At 43.3% G+C, this 25,439-nt stretch overlaps 1 protein-coding gene across 5 annotated transcripts in view; it reads left to right on the top strand.

Annotated features, from left to right (window-relative positions):
* Nucleotides 1–25,439, top strand: part of astn2 (astrotactin 2) — a 1,598,826-nt gene that overhangs the window by 857,479 nt on the left and 715,908 nt on the right. For all 5 annotated transcript variants that reach the window (XM_080212454.1, XM_080212453.1, XM_080212456.1 and 2 more), the window contains one exon: nucleotides 2,505–2,655. In XM_080212454.1, the coding sequence (XP_080068580.1) occupies nucleotides 2,505–2,655 (151 nt within the window). The remainder of the gene's footprint in view (nucleotides 1–2,504; nucleotides 2,656–25,439) is intronic.

The raw sequence follows: 25,439 nt of genomic DNA, 5'->3' as shown, positions 1-25,439 counted from the left end.
ACACTGCTTTGAACCTGATGTCCAAAGTCCTTCAAACTAAAACAGCAGCCCAAAACTGAAAATGAAAGAACTGCTGTTACCTGACCTATCAATCATTCTTCTCCTTCATAAAAAAATGTTGTAAAAGCCCTGATTCAGCATGAATCCCAGAGTAAAGATAAATAAAACCCCATTTAAACACTGAAGCAGCAACAAAAAGGACTTCTAAGCAGACAGTTTGGCAACAATGGAAGAAACCAAAACTGTTTATAACTACAGAGAACATGATTTAAAAAAAATTCTCTGTCTTTCTGTCTCTCTCTCTCTGTCTTTGTCTCTCTCTGTTTCTCTCTCTGTCTCTCTCTCTCTGTGTCTCTCTCTATCTCTCTCTCTCTGTCTCTCTCTCTCTGTCTGTGCCTCTCTCTCTGTCCCTCTGTCTCTGTCTCTGTCTCTCTCTGTCTCTAGCCAAATCCAAGATGCGAGAATTATGGTATAGGTGGGCTCCATAAATGACTTGGGAGTTTCTGACCTGAACCAGAATACCAGTCTGTTCCTTTCTATCTCCGTACACTCGGATAGCAAAGCTTGAGAATTCTGGCTCTGAGAATTGACAAGTGTGAACCCACATCCTTGTGTTTCATGATAGAATGTCTGGTCGTCTTTTGCTTAAATGTTCAAACCAAAGGCATGTTCCTCCTTATATCTTTCTCATTAGTGTTTCAAAAGCCAAAGATCTCCTTGGCCTTTTGCCTGGCAACTGGCCAGGTCAGCACTTTAGTCAGAGGGTTTGATCTTCCCGGGAATTGTGGGTCAATGCTGTTGGAAGACTGAGTAAAATATTCCCATTGTCCCCAGAAGGACACCATAATTTCAATTAATCTGTCATGGCAATGATAGATTTTGCACAAGGACTAAGAAACCATGGTGACATACATTACCTGCACGCATCTTCATAGGAAATTAATAGGATAAACCAGATAGTTTTTATTTGTTCATGGGATAGGGATGTGGATGTGGCTGGCTGGGACAGCATTTATTGCCCATCTTGAGGGCATTTAAGAGTCAACAATGTTGCTATGGATGTAATCACATAGAGGCCAGACCATAAGAACATAAGAAATAGAAGCAGGAGTAGGCCATCTCGCCCTTCGAGCCTGCCCCGCCATTCAATAAGATCATGGCTGATCTGTCGTGGCTCAGTTCCACATTCCCGCCCTCTCCCCATAACCCTTAATCCTCTCTCTTATCAAAAACCCATCAACCTGCATCTTAAAAATATTTAGCGAGGCAGCCTCCACCACTTCAACGGGCAGAGAATTCCAGAGATTCACCACCCTTTGAGTGAAGAAGTTCCTCCTCAACTCCGTTCTAAACCGCCCCCCCCTTTATCTTGAGGCTATGTCCCCTAGTCCTAGTCCTAGTCCTAGTCCCCTAGTCCAGGTAAGGATGACGCATTTCCTTCCCACAAAGATATTAGTGAACCAAGGTAAAGGCAAAATACCATAGATGCTGGAATTGAAAATCAGAAAATGCCAGAGAGACTAAGCAGATCTGACAGCATCTGCAGAGAGAGAATAGAGCTAACATTTTGAGTCAGCATACCCTTTCTTCATAGCTGAACCTGATTGTGTTTTACAACAATTGATAATCATTAGACTTTTAATTCCAGATTTTTGTTGAATTCAAATGACATCATCTGCGGTGGTGGGATTGAACCCAGGTACCCCAAAGCCTTACCCTGGGTCTCTGGATTACTGGTCCAGCGATAATACCACCATGCCACTGCCTCCTCCTGAAGTGTAAATTAAGCAACAAATTCTAACTGATTAAGACTTCCAAAAAGGAGTTGTTCATTTTCTATATATTTGTTTGGTTATACTGTGCATCAGGATCCCACCCGAGAAGGTGACTATCAATTGAGTTTGGCAATACTTGTACTTGATGACACATTACTCTAATTTCCCTAAATCCAGTTAGGACATTGCCTGGAAACTGAAAATTCATCCGAGTAGTAAAATGTTCTGCTATTTTTAAGTGGGCTTTCAAAATCCACTGGAAAAAGGGCTTCTCGCTTCTTCCAGCGAGTGCAGGAGTGCAGCAAGTTTAATATCTTTGCGACTACTTCATTCAAAATTCATTGAACCATATGGCAATGCTGATAGTTTATTGTGCTTTCATTTTTCTTTATAATGGCTTTCCTTGACGTATATCAACAAATAGGGACACAGCATCTTGAAGATGGCGAGTGCAGTCAGTTTTCAGCAATCTCATACCCCGAGGAGATAACAGAATTTAAATTTGCACATGAGTAGTTATGCTTCTAAATGGTCTAATTTAGACTGGCAGTCTCTGAAGGATTAAACAATCTGAAACATTAAGCAAGTTGTCTGGGCTGATGAAATAGATGAATGAGGTCTGCAGCGTGTGTTGTCAGGACTTTCTTCCTCTCTGGTTCATTACTGTTGAGGTCAATTTGATTCTGCGACACTGCTCTAACATATTCATTTCTGGCCTTGCCTTTAAAGGGAGGAAGCTATGCGATCTACATACTTTGAAACGCCAGATGACCTCTTGTCCTCATTCGGCCCTGTACGCGACTGCTCGAGGGATAACGGAGGCTGTACGAGAAATTATCGTTGCGTGACTGATCGAAAGGTTGACTCCACTGGATGCATGGTACGTTATAAAGCCTCATCAATACAATATGTAGAATACATATTGAACAAACGTTGTGCTAGGTAATGCAGAGCAGAGAGCAACTTGAAAGATACATGAATAACAGGTAGGTAGCTTTAAGCTTCACTCTTGGATAGAGTGCAAAAAATAATTCTTTGTGTAAAATACATTGAGTATGTTTCAAGAAAGTTGAATATTATCAAAAGTGGGATGCAACTAATCCTTAAATCTGCCAATTCCTTGAGTGGGCACAGTAAGAAGTCTCACAATGCCAGGTTAAAGTCCAACAGGTTTATTTGGTAGCAAAAGCCACTAGTTTTCAGAGCGCTTGCCGCCTCTTCATCAGGTGAGTGGGAGTTCTGTTCACAAACAGGGCATATAAAAACACAAACTCAGTTCGCAAAATAATGATTGGAATGCAAGTCTTTACAGCTATTCAAGTTTGCAAGATACAATGTGAGTGGAGAGAGCGTTAAGCACAGGTTAAAGAGATGTGTATTGTCTCCGGACAGGACAGTTTGTGAGATTTTGCAAGTCCAGGCAAGTTGTTGGGGTTATAGATAGTGTGACTTGAACACAAGATCCCAGTTGAGGCCGTTCTCATGTGGCCAATTCCTACAGTGACCAATGATCTCAAGTGTCCAAGAGTCGCTTGTTAGATTAATGTTCAGTGGTCCTTCCCAATGAATCAACCTGCTTGTCAGCTCATGCTGTTACGCTCCCTTATCCCATCTACTTTATTCAGCCAGTTTTTGGTTTTGTAATGTCGTAACTATGTTATCGGTTGTGAGTTTTAACAGAAAAAGACTTGGTTTGCACATGTAGATTCAAATAACCACAGAACAGGTTTTATTGAAGAGCTGCTCTCTGCCCTGCATTCAGAATACAAAACTGAAAGTAATACAGAAGTCTGAGTGCACACCCTAATGACATCACCATTAAATCATGTGATCAGCTTTCAATGCAACCTGCAACCCTTCCTAAATATATAACGGATTTTGCATTGCCTCACTGGGAAGCGAAGGATAATAACAGTAAATGTGTTGATTCAGCCATTGATTGCAGACAAACTTGGTTCTCAGTTGTTTGGCTGTCAACTCTGTTAAATGAATGGAAATAGTAATTTGTTTAGCTTTTCATACGTAGCTGTTGTTCCTTTCTCCAAAAGTGCTGACTGTTGTTTGGATACAGTTCTGTGGTGGCTACCATCTACTTTGGGGTTTAGGGGCACAGTGCAATGGAGTGAGATAGCAGATCATGTGATTGAAATGCAGAACAGGCTTGTGGTGGAGTAGGTATGGGTGTTGGGGAGAGCACTTAATTCCCTACTCCTGTTCCTATGTTCAGTCACCCCATAGCCATCTTTAAAATTCTTTCATGGGATGTGATAGTAATGGTTGCCTTTCCCTTATTGCCTTTAAATTGAGTGCCTTGCCACTTCATATCAGAGGGTATTTAAGAGTCAGCCACATTGCTGTGTGTCCAGAGTCATATGTAGACCAGACCTGGTAAGGATGGCAGATATCTTTCCCTGAAGGGACCTGAGTGAACCTGATGGGTTTTTATAACAATGGATAATTGATCACAATGACTGAAGCGATATGACTGGGGGCAGCACGGTGACACAGTGGTTAGCACTGCTGCTTCACAGCGTCAGGGACCCCGGAACAATTCCCAGCTTGGGTCACTGTCCATGGAATTTGCACATTCTCCCCGTGTCTGCGTGGTTTCCTCTGACTGTTCCAATTTCTCCCCACAGTCCAAAGATGCGCAGATTAGGTGCATTGACCCAAACAGGCACCGGACTGTGACAACGAGGGGAATTTCACAGTAACTTCATTGCAGTGTTAATGTAAATTTTACTTGTGACACTAATAAATAAAGTTTTAACTTTTTAAAGCTAATTTTGAATTCCTACCATAGAACCATTATACAGCACAGAAACAGGCCTTTTGGTCCTTTTTGTCTGTGCCAAACCATTTTTCTGCCTAGTCCCACTGACCTGCACCTAGACCATATGCTTCCACACCCCTCTCATCCATGTACCTGTCCAAGTTTTTCTTAAATGTTAAAAGTGAGCCCGCATTTACCACTTCATCTGGCAGCTCATTCCACACTCCCACCACTCTCTGTGTGAAGAACCTCCCAATAATATTCCCTTTAAACTTTTCCCCCTTAACCCATGTCATGATGGGATTTGAACCTCCATCCCCAGAGACCAGTCAGCCTCTGGATGACTGGTCTAGTGACATTTGCACTACACAACCATCTCCCCCAAATTATTATTCTGGTATTTGGGGTCATGAGTGTTGATCTTTCTGTACACCCTAACTATGATTGTAACACTATACTCTGCACCCTCTCCATTCCTTCTTCCTTATGTACTCTAGGTACGGTATACTTTGTCTGTACAGCGCACAAGAAACAATATTTTTCACAATACACCCATGACAATAATAAATCATATCAATCATGGCATCAATTCAATGTAATCTGTTAATTTGTGGGTGATCCACAGAATAAAGATGATAAAAAGATGTTGAAGTGATGATGCCTGATTGATAAATTTGCCACTGCTATCTGATCCAGCTAAAAAGTGACCCCACTCTAGTTTATGTGGTTAACTTTCTGTGACCCTTGGGCAATTTGGGCTGGTGATAAATACAGCCTTTCCTGTATCCTCCATTTCCCCCTAACAAATATTTAAAATTCTAATGGCAAAATGTACGTAATAACAAAATGTTTAACCAACAAGGGCTCACAGCTCATTCATACACAGCCAGGATTACAGATTGGCAATTGATAAGGAGAATCAGGGCTGGTTTTCCCTTTCCCGATCTCAGAAAAAAAGGCTTGCACTCATTTAATGTTATGCTCTTGGTAGAGACTAAATATGTGTTTATTTATTTAGAATCTGAAAAATCTTGGTATTTACTAAAACAATAAAATACACGTTTCTCGGAGTGCTGGTTAGGTGCATTGACAATGCTGAATTCTCCCTCAGTGTACCCAAACAAGTATTGGAGTGTGGTAACTCGAGGATTTTCACAATAACTTCATTGCAATGTTAGTACAAGTCTATTTGTGAAACTAACAAATGAACTTTAAACTTTAAATTAAACACAGAAATGACAGGAATGAATCATAGTAAATATGCTCAATTTTAAACAGTTAGTTACATTAAATGTATTCAAATATAATGAACATGGATAATTTTACTTTTAACCAAGCTGCTTAACTCAGATTTCCTTCTACACTGGTTTGATACACACCCCAAAACTCAGGTGAGAAACTTACCAAAAATTAAACAATTAATTACAGGGTTTGGTTACTGCTTTGGAGATTTCTATAAATGTTGAGATTTCTTGACTGATGGCTTACTTCAGTCAGGTTTCCCCTTCAAATCTCTTCCAACTGTTCTACAGTTGAAGGCTGTCCATTTAACACGGGCATTACGAACATCTTCAGTGTAGCCACCTTGATGTTTCTATTTCTAATATTCTTCAACTGTGGCGTTTCGCACTCAAGACGCTCGCTTGCTCTCCTGCTCTCTTGATCTCGGTCTGCCGATCCCACTCTCTCGCGCATTGTCTCTCTTGCTTTCTCACGCTCTCTCTGTCGCTCTCACTCTCACATGCTCTCTCTCTCGCTGTTTCACTCTCGCGCTCTCTCATGCTTTTGCTCTCGCGTTTGCGCTCTCTTGCACTCTTACTCGCGCTTTCACTTGCTCTCGCTACCGCTACTTTCATTTGCTCTCTCTTCAGCTTGGCTATCTCGGATAACTCAGTCTTCAGAGTTCTTCAGTTAACAAAGGGTTTGTAATCTTCAGGCCAGCTTTTGCAATTTCAGCTGAATTCTGCTGTAAAGAAATGTTTCCTGTTTGGTGGCCACATTATTCTAAATGCCAGCTAAACCAGTTCACAATAGAGACACACCCACAAATTGCTCATCCCTATAATTAGCTTCCAGTTGATCACTTTTCCAACTGTTTATCTCTCCGGCAAATTGGTCATGTGAACATTTGCTGGAAGCCAGCTGCTTTTTATAAGAAAACTCCTTCCACAGAAAGCTGGTCCTTAAAGGGATCATCACTGGAACATAAAGCAATGGATCAGATGGTCTGTTTTCTGTTCTTAGTTGAGAGATAAATAATGACCAGAACTTCAAGAGTCTGTTCTGCAAAATTGCACTCAGCTGCATGGGCAGACGGAGCATTGGTTTAGTGTGCCATCGAAAAGATTATGGGCAGGATTCTACCGCTTGGCTCATCCTGAAACCAGAAAATGCTGCCTGAGGTCAACAGACCATCCCATTGGCCGACTTTTGCCTGTTCAGGTTCCCCTGGTGTATGTCTGATCGTGGAGCTTTTCATTAGGGCTACAGTGGAGTCTAACATTAGAGTTTCTGTTCAAATCTCTAGACTTGATATAGACACAACTTTCACTTTCAGAAATGAAAGTACCCATTGAGCGATTCCTGACTTCAAGATAAAGGGCCCTATTCTACCATTTTGATTCTAAGTGTTGGGTGGACTTGAAACTGGGAGTATTGCAGATCTGACTTTTAGACCAGTTCTTAGGCACCCCCATGCGCACTGTACCTATAAAAAAATCAGCGATTCTGAATCGTGCTGCAGAAACCTGTGGGTGAGGCTTCATGCGCCCAAAACCCTGTAGCTTTGATCGGTGCCTCCAACTGCGCGTGCGCAGATAAAAATAATAGACTGCTGCTCCACTGCCACATCTGTCCAAGACTGGCTAATGTCTCCCCCGGCGCCCACAGACATTGCCCCAATCCCAACGTTACTGGCCCCTCCCCTTATCCCCCCTCCCCCTTATTCCCCCCCACCCCTTATTCCCCCCCACCCCTTATTCCCCCCCACCCCTTATTCCCCCCCACCCCTTATTCCCCCCCACCCCTTATTCCCCCCCACCCCTTATTCCCCCCCACCCCTTATTCCCCGCCACCCCTTATTCCCCCCCACCCCTTATTCCCCCCCCCACCCCTTATTCCCCCCCCCACCCCTTATCCCCCCCCACCACTTCCGCCACCCAGACCAATCGCGGGCCTCTTCCCTCCCACCGATCTCACACAGAATGATCCCTCCTTCCCCTTTCCTCCACCGATCTCAGGCAGAAGGCAGCAGACTCCGCCCCCGCCCCCCTTTCCCTTCCATTGATCTCAGGCAGAGTAGCAGCGGAACCCCCTTCCCGCCCACTGATCACAGGTAGAGTGGCACCCCTCACCGATCTCAAGCAGAGAGCCGTCAGACCCATCTTTCACCCTGCCCCACCTCACCCCATCGACCTCAATCTGGTTTCCGATGGGGGTACCATAAGCATAGACATGGGTCAAGGGTGGAGGAGGAAAAACACAATGTTAAGGTGGCAAAGTGGGCTCGTTGGGCCGAAGGGCCTGTTTCCCGTGCTGTGTTGTTCTTTGTTCATTTTTCAAGCTGAGAGCCATTGGGTGCTTGGCACTTACCTCCTCACTGACTGGAGCACCCGAATCAGTCTTATGTGGAGATGTCTGTTTCGCGCCGGTTCTGGATGGGCGAACGCAATAGTAGAGGGGGAAGTGCCGGTAAAGTTGGATGTTCAGACCATTAAATCATATTAAATGCATGCAAATGCATTTAAATGGCCGTCACACCCATGTTGGGCGTGGTCCTGATTGTGGCTGTATTTGGCACTTGGTAAAGGGGGAACCGGCACAGAGGCGGGCACGGATTGTACTACTCACCCCACGCCCAACTTTGCCAAATTTTCATGCCCAAAAATGGGTACAATGTCATAGTAGCATCAGGCCAAAAGTGTAGTATTATGATGTCCATGGAGATGGATAACTTAAAAAAAATCCAACAACCAATTGAAAAGATCATATGACAAAATTTAATGTTTTAATACTTCAACTGTAATAAACTAATTAAAAACAATATTGACTAAACACAATTTTTGTGGGCAACTTATACTTTAAATTACAGAAAGGAACTTCCCTCCATTTAACTATTCACATGTCCAAAAACCCCACTTTCGGATTGTACTTTACACTGTCCCTTGAGTGGACATGTCATTTTCCGGGCACCTGTCCAAAATGATGCTTACCTTCCATAGAGATGTGTCCCTTTCCTGTTTTCCAGTTGGGCAACTTCTAATCCCAGAACTGACTTTCATTGTAAAGGATAAATTGCAAAGTGTTTCCTTTAGCCAAGCTAGGTGAATCTTCCAGTCATCTTTAACTCATCAAAAACACACTTTCTTTAATTTGCACGTAAACTACCACCAGCCTTTTGCATGGTGACCAAATGGGTGAGCATCATCTCTGCCTTAGGTACAGGACTGGTATTTTTATCCTTCTGTTCTTTCTCTGAGGGACAGGGGTACCTTAATAAAATCCTGGAAGCCAATATTACATTGACTTTCTCAGTCCTGTTCCCCTTTCAAAGGTAATCTCCACGGCAATGTGTCACGTGGGCATTGTGTCTAGGTAAAATTGCAAATTAGCTTTCCTTTGGCCCTCCCAACTCCGTTCTATTTTGAAATTTGACACTTCAAGGTATAACGATTTACAAAGCTTGACATTCTTAAGAGTATAACTTGGGCGTTTTAGCCTGGCCTTCTGCCCCCAGGGGTTACACAGAGTCAGGATGTTTTACCAGCTCGCCATACCTGCTTCAAACACCAAAAGCAGCATCTTCATTCTGACGGTGAAGTTGTGTGCTGGAGTCAGGCCCACCCCTCCTAGAAACAGTACAGAGGCAGTCACCCTCACATCCATCGCACGCATATACATGCACACACACATGCATGTGTACACACACCTCCATTGGCTTCTTACAAGGAATCGTGTCATGAATGAAATGAAGTGCTACATATATATTACTGGCCTGGCTATAGGAAAAAAACATCTCTCATGAGATAAAAGTCAAGGCCATGTTCTAAATCCTTTTAAGTGCTCTATCCCTCAAAAAACAAACATTTGTATCAAATCAAAGATAGCTAGTCATTTAATAACTTCCTGAGCTGTCAATCAAACTATGAACCTACAGCCCCTTGCTGTGATAATGATAGGTTGTGGATGGAGACAAACAGTAACAATAATATATAATGATAACCCTCAGCATTATGTTCAAAAAACGCTTTTGAAAGTGCAAGCATCATTGTTTTAACACAGAGACGCAACTGATATTTTCTCCAAAATGTAAAGGGCTGGTGATTTAATTAAAGTGACAGCTCGACAGTTCCACAGACATTATCCACCTTTTAGCAGCATTCAGGTCTACTCTTAAAAATGGTAAGTAACGCACTGCGGGGAAACAGACAATCTCCAGTGAAAATGGACTGGGGGGGGGGGGAGGAAATTTTCCCATTCCACTGGCTACGGTAATCACAGAAAATGTGGCAGGCTATTTAAAGGTCCATGGTTCTCTAGTTTTGGGGTGCACGCGGCAGGAAAGTCGCACCGGCAAACTGCTTAAAGTCATAACTGAGTTAAAATGGTCCTACTGGGTTCAGGCTTCCCCCATGGGTGAATCATGTGCATTCCCCTTTCCCCTACTTGCCAAACTACGATCTATCTGAAATTGGGGTGATGCTTCTAGATCCAGGGTCATGGCACTACTTTGGAAAAGATGTAGAATCTCCACGCCGCTCTGTAACTTTGAGCCGAATGAGATAACCACCATTAGCACAGCTGCCATGGTCAGTGTTAACAGTTGTGAACATCTTGTAACTTCTTCCTAGTAAGATAACCTGGCCTCACGTTAACAACCAAGACACCCAAGCTTGTTGTCGGGCAGAATTTGGAACAGCTCACATGACCACCTCCATTTTAGCTTCTGTTAAAAAGTCTTTCCTGAAACACAACTATTTTAAAAACTTCACATTTGTAACAATAGGCCCCGGTCTTGTTAGTGCACATTAAGATGCATGACGATTCTTGTTACAGAGTCAGGAATCTAAGTGATATCTTCAACAAATCTTCCCTTATTACACTGTAAGTAACAGGGTCATATAGACCAGTGGGCCTAATGTCAGTACGGGGGAAGTTCCTGGAGTCCATTATCAAGGATTTCATAGCTCAGCATTTGGAAGGCACTGATACAATCAGACAAAGTCAGCATGGATTTACAAAAGGGAAATCATGCTTGAAGAATCTATTCAAATTCTTTGAGGATGTAACTAGTAGAGTTGACTGAGAAGAACCAGTGGATATGTTTATTCAGACTTTTAGAAGGCTGTCAACAAAGTCTCATATAACAGACTACTCTGTAAAGATAAAGCACGTGGGATTGCAGGTAATGTCTTGAAATGGAGAGAAAGTTGATTAGCAAATAAGAAGCAAAGAGTTGGCATAAATGGGTATTTTTCTGATTAGCAGTCAGTGACTAAAATGGTTGCGCAGGCACCTGTGCCAGGACCCCAACTGTTCACATTATATATTAATGATTTGGAAGAAGGAACAGAATGTATTATCTCCAGATTTGCAGATAATACAAAGTTGCCTGAACTGCGAGGAGGATGCAGAGATGCTTCAGCATGATTTGGACAGGCTGAGTGTGTGGGCATATGCACGGCAGATGCAGCATAATGTGGATAAATGTGGGGTTACCCACTTTGGTAGCAATAATAGGAAGACAGATTAATACTTGAATGGGTGTAAATTGAGAAAGGAGGATACTCAACAAGACCTAGTGCATCAGCCACTGGAAGTAAGCGCACAGGTACAGCAGGTAGTAAAGAAGGCAAATGGCATTTTGGCCTTCATAACGAGAGGATTTTAACATAGAGATAGGGATGTTTTGCTGCAATTGTACAGAGCATTGGTAAGGCCACACCTGGAGAATTATGCGCAGTTTTGTTGTCCTTACCTGAGGAAGGATGTCCTTGCTATCAAGGGAACACAGCAAAGGTTTATCAGGCTGATTCCTGGAATGGCAGGTCTGTCATATGAGGAGAGATTAAGGCCAGAATTTTACCGGCACGCCAACCCCAATTTCGGGGGCGTTCTCAGCTGGGAGAACAACGTTCTCCGTTGGCCTCGGGCAGGGTCGTGCGAAACTTTGGCAGACTTGCCAGTAAAATTCCACCCTAAGTCTGTTAGGATCACTTTCACTGGAGTTTAGAAGAGTAAGAGGGCATCATATAGAAACTTTATAAAATTCTAACAGCGTTAGACTGGGTAGATTCAGAAAGAATGTTCCCGATGGTGGGGGAGTCCAGAACCAGGGTCATAGTGTGAGGATAAAGGGTAAACCTTTCAGAACTGAAGTGAGGAGAAATTTCTTCAGCCAGAGAGTGGAGAATGTGTGGAATTCATTATCATAGAATGTAGTTGAGTTCAGAACATTGTGTGATTTCAAGAAGCAATTAGATGTAGCTCTTGGGGCTAAAGGGATCAAGGGATATGGGGAGAAGGGCAGGATCAGGATGTTGAATTTAGAGCAGGCTGTATAGGCCGAATGGTTTTTATGTAGGATGATTTCCCATTGTTTTACAATTCGACTAGAAATATCTTCCTGTTGTTTCTGACACTGGAAATTCACTGTGAGCAGATGGTGCCTTCAGCCCTTTGTATTAATTTGAACGTTGCACTAACACCAGTGTAGTCAGGTCAGAAAAGCAGGCATCAATAATTAAAAAAAAGTGGACCTCTGACTGTTACCAAGAGTAGACTTATGGAAGGATTGATATTCTGGCCAGTCCCTTTATCATTGTGAACAAGAGTTAGCTGTCAAATTTCGGCATTGTTAGAGGGAAAGGTGGACGGTTGCATTTTTGTGCTGAGGGCCTTTTGGGACTCACTAATGAAGAAAAATCATCCTGTTCAGAATTACATTACTGAATGTCAAAGTATATCGCATCACAGATAAGGTTTGGTGCATCAAAATTATCCTTGCCTGTGGTTCTCCTGGAGGTAAGAGCAATGTTCTTCGTGTTGTTATTTAAATGTCAGCAATGTACTGTGGAGCTAGATGTAGCATTAGGGGAATTTTCCTGAAGGGAGAGGGATTTGCACAAGGAAATGTGAAGAACCGAGCGTATGCCACTAATAATTAACTCAAGTTAGGTTCTGAATCTGTCTGTCAGGTATAGTTCTATATCTGTTCAGGAGTTAGGTACAGTGGGAACACATCCCAAGTTACGTGATATTCTGCTCCCCTCCATCCCATGCCTCGTGGCTTGTTTTCCAGCAGCTGAGGTGGTTCTCCATTAGCCTCCAGTGGGATCTTCTGGTCCCGCCAACAGCCATGACACTTTCCGTGGCTTGGACATTTCACCAATGAGGATCCCATCATGGAGGGTGGTGGGAGAGATTGTCACTGACAGGACTGGAAGATCCCGCCAGCAGGAAGAGCCAGCAAGCCCTTCCCTTGATGTTTTCAGATCAATTCCATGGAATTTGAATCATAGAACCCTACAGTACAGAAAGATGCCCTTTGGCCCATCGAGTCTGCACCGAACACAATCCCACCCAGGCCCTAACCCCATATCCCTACATATTATGCCCACTAATCCCTTTAACCTACGCATCCCTGGACACTAAGGGACAATTTCTTAGCATGACCAATCAACCTAACCCGCACATCTTTGGACTGTGGGAGGAAACCAGAGTATCCGGATGAAACCCACGGAGACACAAGGAGAATGTGCAAACTCCACACAGATATTTGATCCAACCCCATCAGATATGTATCTGCATGACATAATCTGATGGACGTGATGCTTTGTATATCAACTTCTCATTAATTCAATATCAAACAAATGAGATCTATGATTGGAGTGAGAAAAAGCAGCCTTGGAACATAATAGTCTCAATTAAGCGTTCATACTCACATAAAGCCAACTACGCCTGTGCCAATTAAAGTGATCCCAGTGCAATTCCTCGTGTAATTACTGAAAGGGGCACAGAGATGCTTTGATGGCTGGAACAGTGACATTACCGTGTCTCTATGTGCTTCCCTTGAATAAGTTAAAATGCTTCAGATTTCTCTATCTCAACAGGGACCTGAACCTTGGATGAATCTGCACTATTGCAGTAATGTGATAACAGCTGAGTTCCTTTCAAGGAACCCTCCTTAGATTTGTCACAAATGTGGAAAACAATCTTTAATAGATGTTCAGTCCTTCTGTTGAATCCAGCCTTTCAAATTCTATGCTTACATAAATGTTATGCACAATGCTGCCAGTTTCTATAGAGCAGCTGCACTGTCTTGAATTCTCAATGAGATTACACTTGGAGGCAAGGAATTCGTAAATCACCAATTACAACATTCATCTATTCTAGTGTGGATGATAACTTGCATTTCTGTAGCATCTTTAACATACTAAAATGTCCCAAAGTGCTTAAATTATAATTAAATTAGATTACTCTCAGCTACCTCTGTTGCAGTTGACTTACTTTAACTTCTTTGAAATGCTGTCTTCATCGGCTTATCTCTCTCAGGTGCCCCCTTCTCAGTTTATTTTTTTTCTCTCCTTTCCTCTTTGCAATCTTTTTTTTCTCTCAGGCACTCTCATTTCAAGAAGTTGAAGAAAAGTTTAAAGTTTAAGTTTACTTATCAGTGTCACAAGTCAGCTTGCAATCACATTGCGATGAATTTACGGTGAAAATCCCCAAGTTGCCACACTCTGGCGCCTGTTCAGGTACACTGAGCAACAGTTTAGCATGGTCAGTGACTATATCCAACATGTTTTCTGGACTGTGGGAGGAAACCGGAGCACCCAAAGGAAACCTACGCAGACACGGAATGTGCAGACTCTGCACAGACAGTGACCCAAGCCAGGAATCTGGGTCCCCAATGCTGTGAGGCAGCAGTGCTAACCACTGTGCCACCAAAGATGTGTCTATCTTTATATGCCTTTCTCTGATCAGAACCTTCCACACACCTGACGAAGGAACACCGTTTACGAAAGCTTGTGGGATTACTATCAAATAAACTGGTTGGACTTAAATCTGGTGTTGTGAGACTTTTTACTGTGTTCACCAAAAATGCAACAGAGGTCATTGATACAGTAATCTCATTCCAATATTTGTTTTGCTTCACTCTTTCTCACTTGTACCTTTCTAATCTTATCTTGGTGCAGGTGCTTCCTTTTGAATTTTGCTTGGTTCCTTCCATTTTAAGATCTGTGTTGCAATTAATCAATCTTTCAGTCCTTTAAAATTATCTCCCTTGCTAATTTCCCACAAACAATTTGATACAGTGGAGTTCGCCAGTGACAGATTCTTGCATGCAATTTATTGTTTTGCCTTTGTGCTGCCAATAACTATCAGAGTTTGCCCCTTAGCCTGTTCCTGAGCAATGCATGCTTCATGGTTGGAGGGGGGGAGGGGGGTGGATTTTTCTCCCACTCCGTGGCATGTTTCAGGAGTGGCGCGCTCGCTGGTGGTGGCATTTATTGTCCCACCATTGTCAACAGGGTTCCCCGTTGAATGCGCCCCTCACCACTGGGAAACCCACAGAGTGTGTGCACGGTCAGTGGCAAGGTTTAGTTGTTCTTTTGCCTTTTCCTGCACAATGCATGCAGTTTTTTTTTCATGAGATGTAGTCATCGCTGGCAAGATGAATGTTTATTGCCCAATCTGAATCGCCCTTGAGGCGGTAACTTTGAGCCACTCCTTGAACTGTTGCAGTTCATGCGGGGCGGGTACACCCACAGTGCAGTTTGGAAGGGAGTTCAAGGATATTGACCCAGCAACCATGAAGAAGTGATATGGTTCCAAGCCAGGATGGTGTGTTGCTTGGAGTGGTACTTGCAGGTGGTAGTCTTTCCATGTGTCTGCTGCCCTTGTCCTTCTCGGAGATAGAGGTTGTAGGTTTGGATAGAGACTTGGTGACTTGCTGAAGAGCACCTTATGGATGGTACACACTGCTACCATTGCCTCAGTAGTGAAGGAAGTGAATGTGAAGGTGATGGATGGTGTGTCAATTAAGCTAGCTACTTTTTCCTGGATGGTGCCGAGCTTCTTGAGTGTTGTTGGTGTCACATTCAACCAGGCGCATGGACAGTGTTCCATTATATTCTTGACTCAAGCCATGTAGATGGTGGATCGGCCTAGGGGATTCAGGAGGTGAGTTATCACAGATTCCTAGCCTCTGAACTGCTCTTGTAGCCAAAGTATTTATATGGCTAATCCAGTTCAGTTTCTGGTCAATGGTAATAGCCCCAGAATGTTATGGTGAATGATTGAGTGACAGCAATGTCATTGACTATCAATGGCAGATGGTTGGATTCTCTCTTCGTTGCCTGTCACTTGCGTGGCACAAGTTTCACTTGCCTCTTACCAGCCCAAGCCTGATGCATATGGAAACGGGCAGAAATCCCACATCCCCAAGCTGCTGGCCAGTCTGAGGCTGGTCGCTAGTTATTACTAGAGAATGAGGCGGTGGCTACTGCCAGTAATATACCCACCTGAGGCTTAGAGCTACCAATGGATCCATGTCACAAATGAGTGATGGCAGGAGGGTCATGGGGTAAGAGGTAGGGGAATTAGTTGAAAGGGCAGGACTGTGACTCTGTTCCAAAAAGCAGCAAACGAAGGGAACCTTGAGTGGCAAATAGAATTCTCACAGTCTCAACCTGTTTCACAGCTAAAGGTGTTAAGCTTCAGGTCAGAAACTCCAAAGTGTTTTATGGAGCCCACCTGGATCATAAGCTTTGCATCTTGAGTTTGGCGAGGATAAGCGTGCGATACTTCACTTCAGATATGATTCAAGTGACCTACTGGAGAGATTTTATCAAATTAAGTGTATTTAAGAATATAGTTAACATGTATAGTAAGAAAATTAGCAATAACTTCCAGCAATTACAGACAAGAAACAATCATGACAATGTATAACTCTTAACCAAAATATCTGTAATGTTCCAATCAAACCAATCCCACAGACAAAAGACCCTTTTCACAGACTTTACACAGCACAGACTCATGCTCATGTGATATTAGAAATGAATCATTTGGTTGTAGAATGGAAACACTCAGTCTTAACACACTCAGAACAGGTTGAAGTCAGAACAGCTTCCCAGAACATCAGCAACTTTAGGCAAACTACTAACAGCAGATTTGTTTCCTTCAAGAAGACAAAATCTTACTTTAAGATCACCAGCAGAATTTCCAAAATAAAACAGGGGGCAGTGACTTCAGTTCAGCTTGGTGTCCCTGTTAAAACCCAACTGCAGCTCGGAACTGAAAATGAAACCTTAAACTCACTGGGGAAAAAAACTGCCCAAAAACACATAACTGCCCTCCTAACAATGCAGGATCATAAAACTAATCCCAGAATAAACACACATAACCCAATTTAAACCAGTTAAGTTGCAATAAAAGGTCTCACCACAGTCAGCCCGGCAATATAATGACATCAGCTAAGGCTGTGAGCTGAAAAGCACTGACTGTGAGAGCTGCAGAGATCATGATTTAAAACAACATCTCTTAAAGGTACATTAACTTTACGTGGCAAGGCAGCACAATAGTTAGGACTGCTGCCTCACAGCTTAAGGGACCTTGGTCCAATTTCTGGCTTGGGTCATTGTCTTCCTGTGCCTGCGTGCATTTCCTTTGGGTGCTCTGGTTTCCTCTTTCAGATGTGGAGATGCTGGTGTTAGACTGGGGGAAACACAGCAAGAAGTCTTACAACATCAGGTTAAAGCCCAACAGGTTTATTTGGCAGCACTAGTTTTCAGAGCCTCATGGTCCTTGAAAACTCACCTGAAGAAGGAGCTTGAGTCTCTGAAAAGCTAGTGTCCCTCTCACAGTTCAAGTTTGTGTGGGTTAAGTTGATTGGTCATGCTGGATTGCCCCTTAGTGTCCTGGCATGTGTAGGTTAGAGGGCTTAGCTGGATTAATATGTGGAATTACGGGGACAGGCGCTGGGTGGGATTGCTGTCGGTGGAGACTTGATGGGCCGAATGGCCGCCTCCTGTACTGTCAGAATTCTATGTTTCGATGAAAGGTGAAACTGTGGGTTTGTCTTGAGATGATACAAAATCTGCATCTTTTTCCTCTGATGGAAAAATCTAGCACAAGGGGGCATGGCTTTAAACTAAGGGGGGGTAGTTATAGGACAGATGTCAGGGGTAGGTTCTTTACCCAGAGGGTGGTGAGGGATTGGAATGCCCTGCCTGCTGCAGTTGTAAATGCGCCTAGTTTGGGGGCGTTTAAGAGGTCTGTGGATAGGTTTATGGACGAAAAGGGATTGGTTTAGGTTAGTGGGTCATTGTTGTTGCTTTTTTTTTAACTGGTCGGCGCAACATCGTGGGCCGAAGGGCCTGTTCTGCGCTGTAATGTTCTATGTTCTATGTTCTATAAATCCTTACTGTTGCCTGCACTAATTTGGTTGGGACTAGTTGGGACTTGAGAGTCTGTGTAGGTGGAGAGAAATACTGAGACTGACATTTCACAGTTCAAACAACAAATTCATATTATAGATTTCCTGATGCCAGTATTCAAAGATTCCAGGACGCACTGTGAAAAGCCAAGGGTAACGGTTAAAGGATACTTTCTGGACTCTGTCAATGTTCTCTTGATTGATGGGACTCTATACCTAATTGGCCACTGTTCTCACTATCCAGTGAACTCAGAATTGGTTTTGCCTTCAGTTGTGACTCAACATTCCTAAGTTGAAAAATAAAATTCCGTAGATATACATCGGCACAATGGTTGCTGGAATAGGACGGTATTTAATTGTACCAGGCAACGAAAACAATTACCCCTAGGCCTTGCACAATATTCACTCAGTGAGGTCTCACACGTAAGTGAATTGCTGGAGAGTGCAGACCAGCAGGGTAATTCTGTGGAAGGGAAGTTTCAAGAGAGTTTGTTTGAGAAATAATACCCTCGCATTAAACCAAATAGAATCATCAGAAAATTGAGGACAAATTGCAGGATTGTACAATTGTACGTTGGGAGGGAAAGCATTTTGTGGAGTTCTTGACTCCAGCTGAATGATTTGATATGAGCCCCACCGGCTCCTGTGGTCTTTGCTTTCAGGGAGCACTGACAGATGAATGGCGGTCAGAGATTCCTTCTGACAAAAAGATGCATTGTGCTCCTATGGATTGCTTGCAACCTATTAAGAGGAGCTGATGGTACAAGATTAGCTGTCTAAAAACAAAACTTGCTGAGCTGTGATTGATTGTGTTAATGGTGGAAAGTCTTTGAAAGATTGGGAGTCTGCACGTGCCTTTTTGTGCTGTGCATATTGATCTGTTGCTTCACAAAGAAGGCATCAGGTCTTTTATGTTCGCTGACAACAAAGGACAGTACAACACAGGAATAAGCCCTTCAGCCCACCAAGTCTGTGCTGACACAGACGCCTCTCTCATCTAATATTTTCTTGCCTTTACATGATCCATCTCCCTCTATTCCCTGCCATCTATCCAAATGCCTCCTGAACGTTGTTATAGAATAGGGCGGCACGGTGACACAGTGGCTCGCGCTGCTGCCTCACAGCACCAGGGACAAAGGTTCGATTCCAGCCTCGGTCACAGTCTGTGTGGAGTTTGCACATTCCCCCTCTGTCCGCGTGGGTTTCCTCCAGGTGCTTTGGTTTCCCCCCGAAATCCAAAGATGTGCGGGTTAGGTTGATTGGCCATGCTAAATTGACCCTTTAGTGTCAGGGGTTTTAGCAGGGTAAATGTATGGGATTACAATAATAGGGCCTGGGTGGGATTGTGGTTGGTGCAGGCTTGATGGGCTGAATGGCCTCCTTCTTCACTGTAGGGATTTTATGATTAGCTTCCACCGCCACCTCTGGCAGCACGTTGCAGGCATTCACCACTCTGTGTAAAAAAAAAACTTGCCCCTTACATCTCTTTTAAACTTTCCCCCTCTCACTCTCAACCTATGCTCTGAGTAATTGACCCTTCGACACTGGGGAAAAAACTCTGACTATCTACTCTATCCAAGCCTGTCATAGTCTTGTAAACATCTATCAGGTCCCTCCTCATCCTCCAACGCTCCAGTGAAAACACCCCAAGTTTGTTCAACCAACCTTCATAATCCATATTCTCCAAATCAGGCAACATCCTGGTAAATCTCTTCTACAGCCTTTCTATGCGTCAGCATCTTTCTGGCAGTGTGGTGACCAGAATCGTGCACAGTACTACAAATACAACCAAAGTCTTATACAGCTGCAAAATGATTTTCCAATTCCTATGCGTAACATCCCAACCGATGAAGGCTAGCATGCCATACACCTTCTTGACCACCTTGTCCACCTGAGTTGCCATCTTCAGGACACTGTGGATCTGCATGCTTCAATCCCTCTATATGCTAATATTTCTAAGGGCTCTACTATTTATTATAAAAGTTCCTTCTGCAGTAGGCTTTCCAAATTGTATCACCTCACATTTGTCCAGTTTAAATTCCATCTGCCATCTTTTGGCCCAGATATCCAGCTGATTTACACCCAGTTGTATCCTATGACAATCCTCCCCAGTATCCACTACTCCCTCAATTTTTGTGTCATCTACAAATTTACTAATCAGACCACGTACATTTTCTTCCTATATGACAAATACCAGAAGCCTTAGCACTGATCCTTGTGGAGCATTGCTTGCTCAGTTAAAAAAGTACCATTCCACTGCTACTCTGTTTTCTATGCCCAAGCTAGTTTTGTATCCATTTTACCAGCTTACCTTGGATCCCATATGACTTCACCATCTGTATCAGCCCGCCATGAGGAATCTCATCAAATGCTTTACTAAAGTCCATATACACAACATCCACTGCCCTGCCCTGGTCTATTTTTCTTATCACTTCCTCAAAGAACTCAAGTGAGAATTTCTGTGGAAAGCACCTTGCAAAGTCTTTATTTGCACTTTGCTGTGGCACTTATAATTGCAGGATTAATACCATTAGTTATTTATTAGAATTATTTAATTAGCAAGAGGATAATTGATCCATTGTATCTGCGCTGACTGTAAAAATGAGCTACCTAGGCTAATCCCACTCTTCAACATTTGGTCCGTAGCCCTGCAGGTTTTAAATAGCTTGCAGGTTTCCACCTCTGCTTTCAGGCAGTGAGTTCGAGACCCACACAACCGTCTGGTTAAAAAAAATGTCTCCACATCTCCCTTCTAACCTTTCCACCAGTCACTTAAAATTGAAGCCCGTTAGCCACTGGAAAGTCACCAAGGTATACCCTGGGCTGCAGCGTTTCAGCTATGAAGAGAGGCTGGTCAGGCTGGGGTTATTTTCTTTGGAGCAGAGAAGGGAGCCTGATCGAGGTGTCCAAAATTATGAGGGACATATAGTGGATAGGAAGGAACTTTATCCCTTTCGCAGAAGGGTTAACAAACGGGGCGTATAGATTTAAGATAAGGGGCAGGAGATTTAGAGGGGATTTGAGGAAAAGCTTTTTCACCCAGAGGGTGATGAGAATCTGGAATTCACTGCCCGAAACGGTGGTAGCGGTGCGAACTCTCACAACATTTAAGAAACATTTAGATGAGGACTTGAAATGTCACAGTACACAAGGCTATTGACTTGAGTGCTAGAAAATGGGATTAGAATGAAGAAGTGCTTAATGACTGGCAAACATACGATGGGCCAAAGAGGCACCTTTTTGAGCTGTAAAACTCTATGACTCTCTGACATTGACTTCTCTGTTACCCATCTTACCCATTCTTTCCTGGTGCCTCACTCACTATGTACAATTGAATCAAATCTCCCCTCAGCCTCCTCTGTTCCAAGGAGAAGAACCTCAACCTTTCCAATCTTTCTCCATAGCTGCAATTTTGCTACACGGGCAACATCCTTATAAATCTCTTTTGTACCCTCTCTAACACAGTTGCATGCTTTCGGTAAAGAGATGACCAGAACTGAGCACATTGCTCAAGTGGTGCCGAACTAATGTTTTAAATAGCTCCAGTACAGCCACCCTGCTCTTCTATTCTGTGCCTCAGCTAATAAATGGAGGCGATGGCCTGGCGATATTATCACTAGATTATTAATCAAGAAACTCAGCCAATGTTCTGGGGATGCAGATTCAATGGTGGATTCTGAGTTCAATAAAAAATTCTGGAATTAAGAATGCATTGATGACCATGGAAACATTTTCGAATGTCGGTAAAACACATCTGATTCACTTCAGGAGGGGAAATCTGCCACCTTTACTTGGCCTGGCCTACAGGTGACTCCAGAGCCACAGCAATGTGACTGACTCTCAACTGCCTTCCAAGGGCAACAAGATATGGGCAATAAATGCTGGCCAGCCAGCAACGTCCATGTCCCATGAATGAATTTAAAAAGTTCAATAGGCCTTTCTTAGCCACCTTATCAATCTGTCCTGCTATCTTTAGGGATCTGTGGGTGTTCACTCCCTCACTTCCTGTACACCTCACAGTACTTTTCTTTGTATTGAGTAATCCCTTGCCTTGTTTGATTTACCCAAATGGATCACCTCACAATCCTCTGGGTTGAATTCCATTTGCTCCTTTTCTGCCCATGTGACCAGTCCATTGATACCTCCCTCTCGTCCTCGGCTTCCTCCTCGCTGTCAACCATGTGGCCAATTTTTGTGTTGTTCACCAACTTCTTAATCATTCCCTCTATGTTTACATTCAGATCATTGCTGTATACCCAAAAAGACAAGGGACCTAGTACTGAGCACTGTGAAGCTCCACTGAGAACAGTCTTCCAGTCACAAAAAACATCCAGTCACAATGTTGTATCCATCTTGCAACATTCCTCAGGATCCCATGGGCTTTTATATTTTTGATCAATTTACTGTGTAGGACCTCGTCAAAAGCCTTGCTAAAACTTACACAGACCGTATAATCTGCACTACCCTCGTCAATCTCCCTTGTTACTTCTTCAAAAACCTCAATCAAATGAGTTGAGCACATGTTTCTCTTACAAATACACGCAGACTTCTGCTGATTAACCTGCGTTTTTCTCTGTGACAATTTATCCTGTCCCTCAGAATTGATTGCAATAATTTTTCCAACACTGCGGTCAGATAGACTGGCCTGTGCATCCTTTTAGGCAAAGGTACGGGAGGAGACCTCCAATCTGTATCGAATGACGATTGGAAAATGATGGTCAGATCCTTTGCCATTTCCTCCCTGGCTTCTTTTTAAAGTCTGGGGTACATTTCATTCAGCCCTGGTGATTCAACCACTTTCAATGATGCTAATCCCCTTCTTATTTCTGCCCAATGTTTACCACATCCAGCACTTCACACTCTTCCTCCTTTACTGCTATGTCTGCATTGTCCCCGCTATTAGATTTATATAAATATTTTCAGAGGAAACAGTGTCAGGTAGTTGTTATTTAATGTATTCAAAATTGCAACACACTTTGTCCCTATTACTGGGTCCATAATTCATATATGAAAACTACACTGCATGAATTGTTAAACCCTTTATTGACATTAAAAATTGCATCAGACCCAATTTTGATGATAAAATACTCCTTTTTCAAAAACATGCTGTATACCTTCTTGACTACCTTCTCCACCTGTGTTTTCACTTTCAGTGACCTGTGTACCTGTATACCCAGATCCCTTTGCCTGTCAATACTCTTAAAGGTTCTGCCATTTACTGTACATTGACGATCTGTGTTCGACTTTCCAAAATGCATTACCTCACATTTGCCCGGAAGGCAGTGCTTGGCTTCCCTCTGAGTCCATCCTGTTCGTGAGAACCACATCTTAATCTCTTGACCAATTCCCTTTAAACTGTTGACAGTCCAACTTTCTTTTGTAAACCTCACACCAACTAACGTTGTAAACTTTGGAAAAGGAGTAAGCCATTTGGCCCCAGAAGCCTTCTGTGCCGTTCAATGCCATTCTCTGCCATTCACTGTGCTTGATCTGGCTTCCTCCCTCGACCTCTTCCTGTCATAATCATCCACTCCTCAAAAACAAATCGGAACTTCTTATCGTTGCAAATAACTATCAATTTTCAGCCTCCCAAATGTGCTTTCACCTCCAAACTGCCCCAGGAAGAGGAAGAAAACAAATCTATTGGCATTTACATGACTGAGAATCTTCTCAAGTGACAGGGATGAGTGAACAAGTACATTCGGCCTTGTATCTTCAGGTTATACTGCGAATTCATCACCGAGGCAGAGTAGCAGATAGTTAGTTTTCAATTTGAATGGCAGGAAATTTTGGCAAGCCAAGAACAAACAAAGCTTCTTGCATCTAAAGTAAGTTCTATAAAGTAGTAGGTAAATAATTCTTTAGTGCTGAATTACTGGTGAAGAAAACAACGCTCAGATGACACTCAATCTCTAGGTTTGAACTTCCTTTCCTTTTCATCCATCTGTGAGATGTGGGCATTGCTAGCTCGTCCCCAGTTGTCCTTGAGAAGGTGGTGGTGAGCTGCCTTCGTGAATTGCTGCAGTCCCTCTTGGGTGAAATGCTGCCTTGTATTCTTGGCACACTGTACCGCCAAAGATCATTAAAATCTGAGAATCTCAAGAAGCCGGAGCTGGAAGTACCTTGGAGAGTTGTGAGGCTGTGGGCAATTACAGAGATAGAGGTGAGGTTACAGAGGGATTTGAAAAGAAGGGTTTTTTAAATGGTTGCTTGACCGGAGGCTTCATCTCTGTACAACAGCAAACAGAGATGGTGGGGGAAACAAATGATCATAACACGCTGCAGACCAGACAGAATTTGTGCAGAGAGAAACAGAGCAAACATTTCAGGCTAATGATCTTTGTCAGGATGGGAAAATGTTACAGAAATAACAAGCTTAAGCGAACATAGAGGTAGGGAATGGATAAAGGTCCTTTAATGCTCCCAGCAGCTGACACCTTGCTTTGTATTCTTATCGAATCCGTTGTATTATTTAAGAATCACTATTTCAATGGGTTGCATCACTACAAAGAGTTCAGTGCAAGCATTTGGAAAGGGCAAAACCGAGAACTTGAGCAGTCGACAGCTATATCTTCTCCATCATTGAGCCGCACAGAATACAGGCAATAATTAATGATAATGTCACGATACGAGCCCACCAAGACACTTGGTGACTTGACCATAAAAGGATTGCAGAATGTTGGCATGAGTATCCAGGGTCAGAAACAGAGAGACTCTTCCCTTACAGGAAACAGAATCGCAGAATACTACAATCCAGGAGAAGCCCTTTGGCTCATCGAGTCTGCACCCACGCATGAAAGGCCCTGACCTGCCCATCTAATCCCACTTGCCAGCATTTGGCCCATAGCCTTGAATGTTATGGCGTGCCAAGTGCTCATCCAGGTACTTTTTAAAGGATGTGAGGCATCCCGTCTCCACCCTCCCAGGGAGCACATTCCAGACAGTCACCACCCTCTGAGTAAAAAAGCTTTTTCTCAAATCCCCCCCCGAAACCTCCCATCCCTCACTTTTAACTTGTGTTCCCTCGTAACTGACCCTTCAATTAAGGGAAACGGCTGCCCCCTATCCACTCTGTCCTTGCCACTCATAATCTTGAACATCTCAATCAGGCCATCTCTTCAATCTTCTCTGCTCCAGAGAAAACAACGCAAGCCTATCCAACCTCTCTTTATTACTTAAATGTTCCACCCCAGACAATGTCCTAGTGAACCTCCTCTGCACCCCTTCCAGTGCGTTCATGTCCTTCCTACAATGTGGTGACCAAACTGCACACAGTATTCCAGCTGTGGCCTCACCATCCAAAATTTTCGATCAATGAGCAATTTTGGGTTGGCACACTGTAGTTGGTGGAGTGCCACAGGGATCAGTGCTGGGCTGCAAACATCTGCAATCTATATTAATGACTTGGATAAAGGGTTGGAATGGTGACACTGCTGCTTCACAGTGCCAGGGATCC

This window comes from Carcharhinus amblyrhynchos, chromosome 25, assembly GCF_965287045.1.
Source record: "Carcharhinus amblyrhynchos chromosome 25, sCarAmb.v2.hapA, whole genome shotgun sequence".
Lineage (NCBI taxonomy): Eukaryota > Metazoa > Chordata > Chondrichthyes > Carcharhiniformes > Carcharhinidae > Carcharhinus > Carcharhinus amblyrhynchos.
Note: the sequence above shows the minus strand (reverse complement) of the source record. Positions and strands in the feature narration are given on the sequence as shown.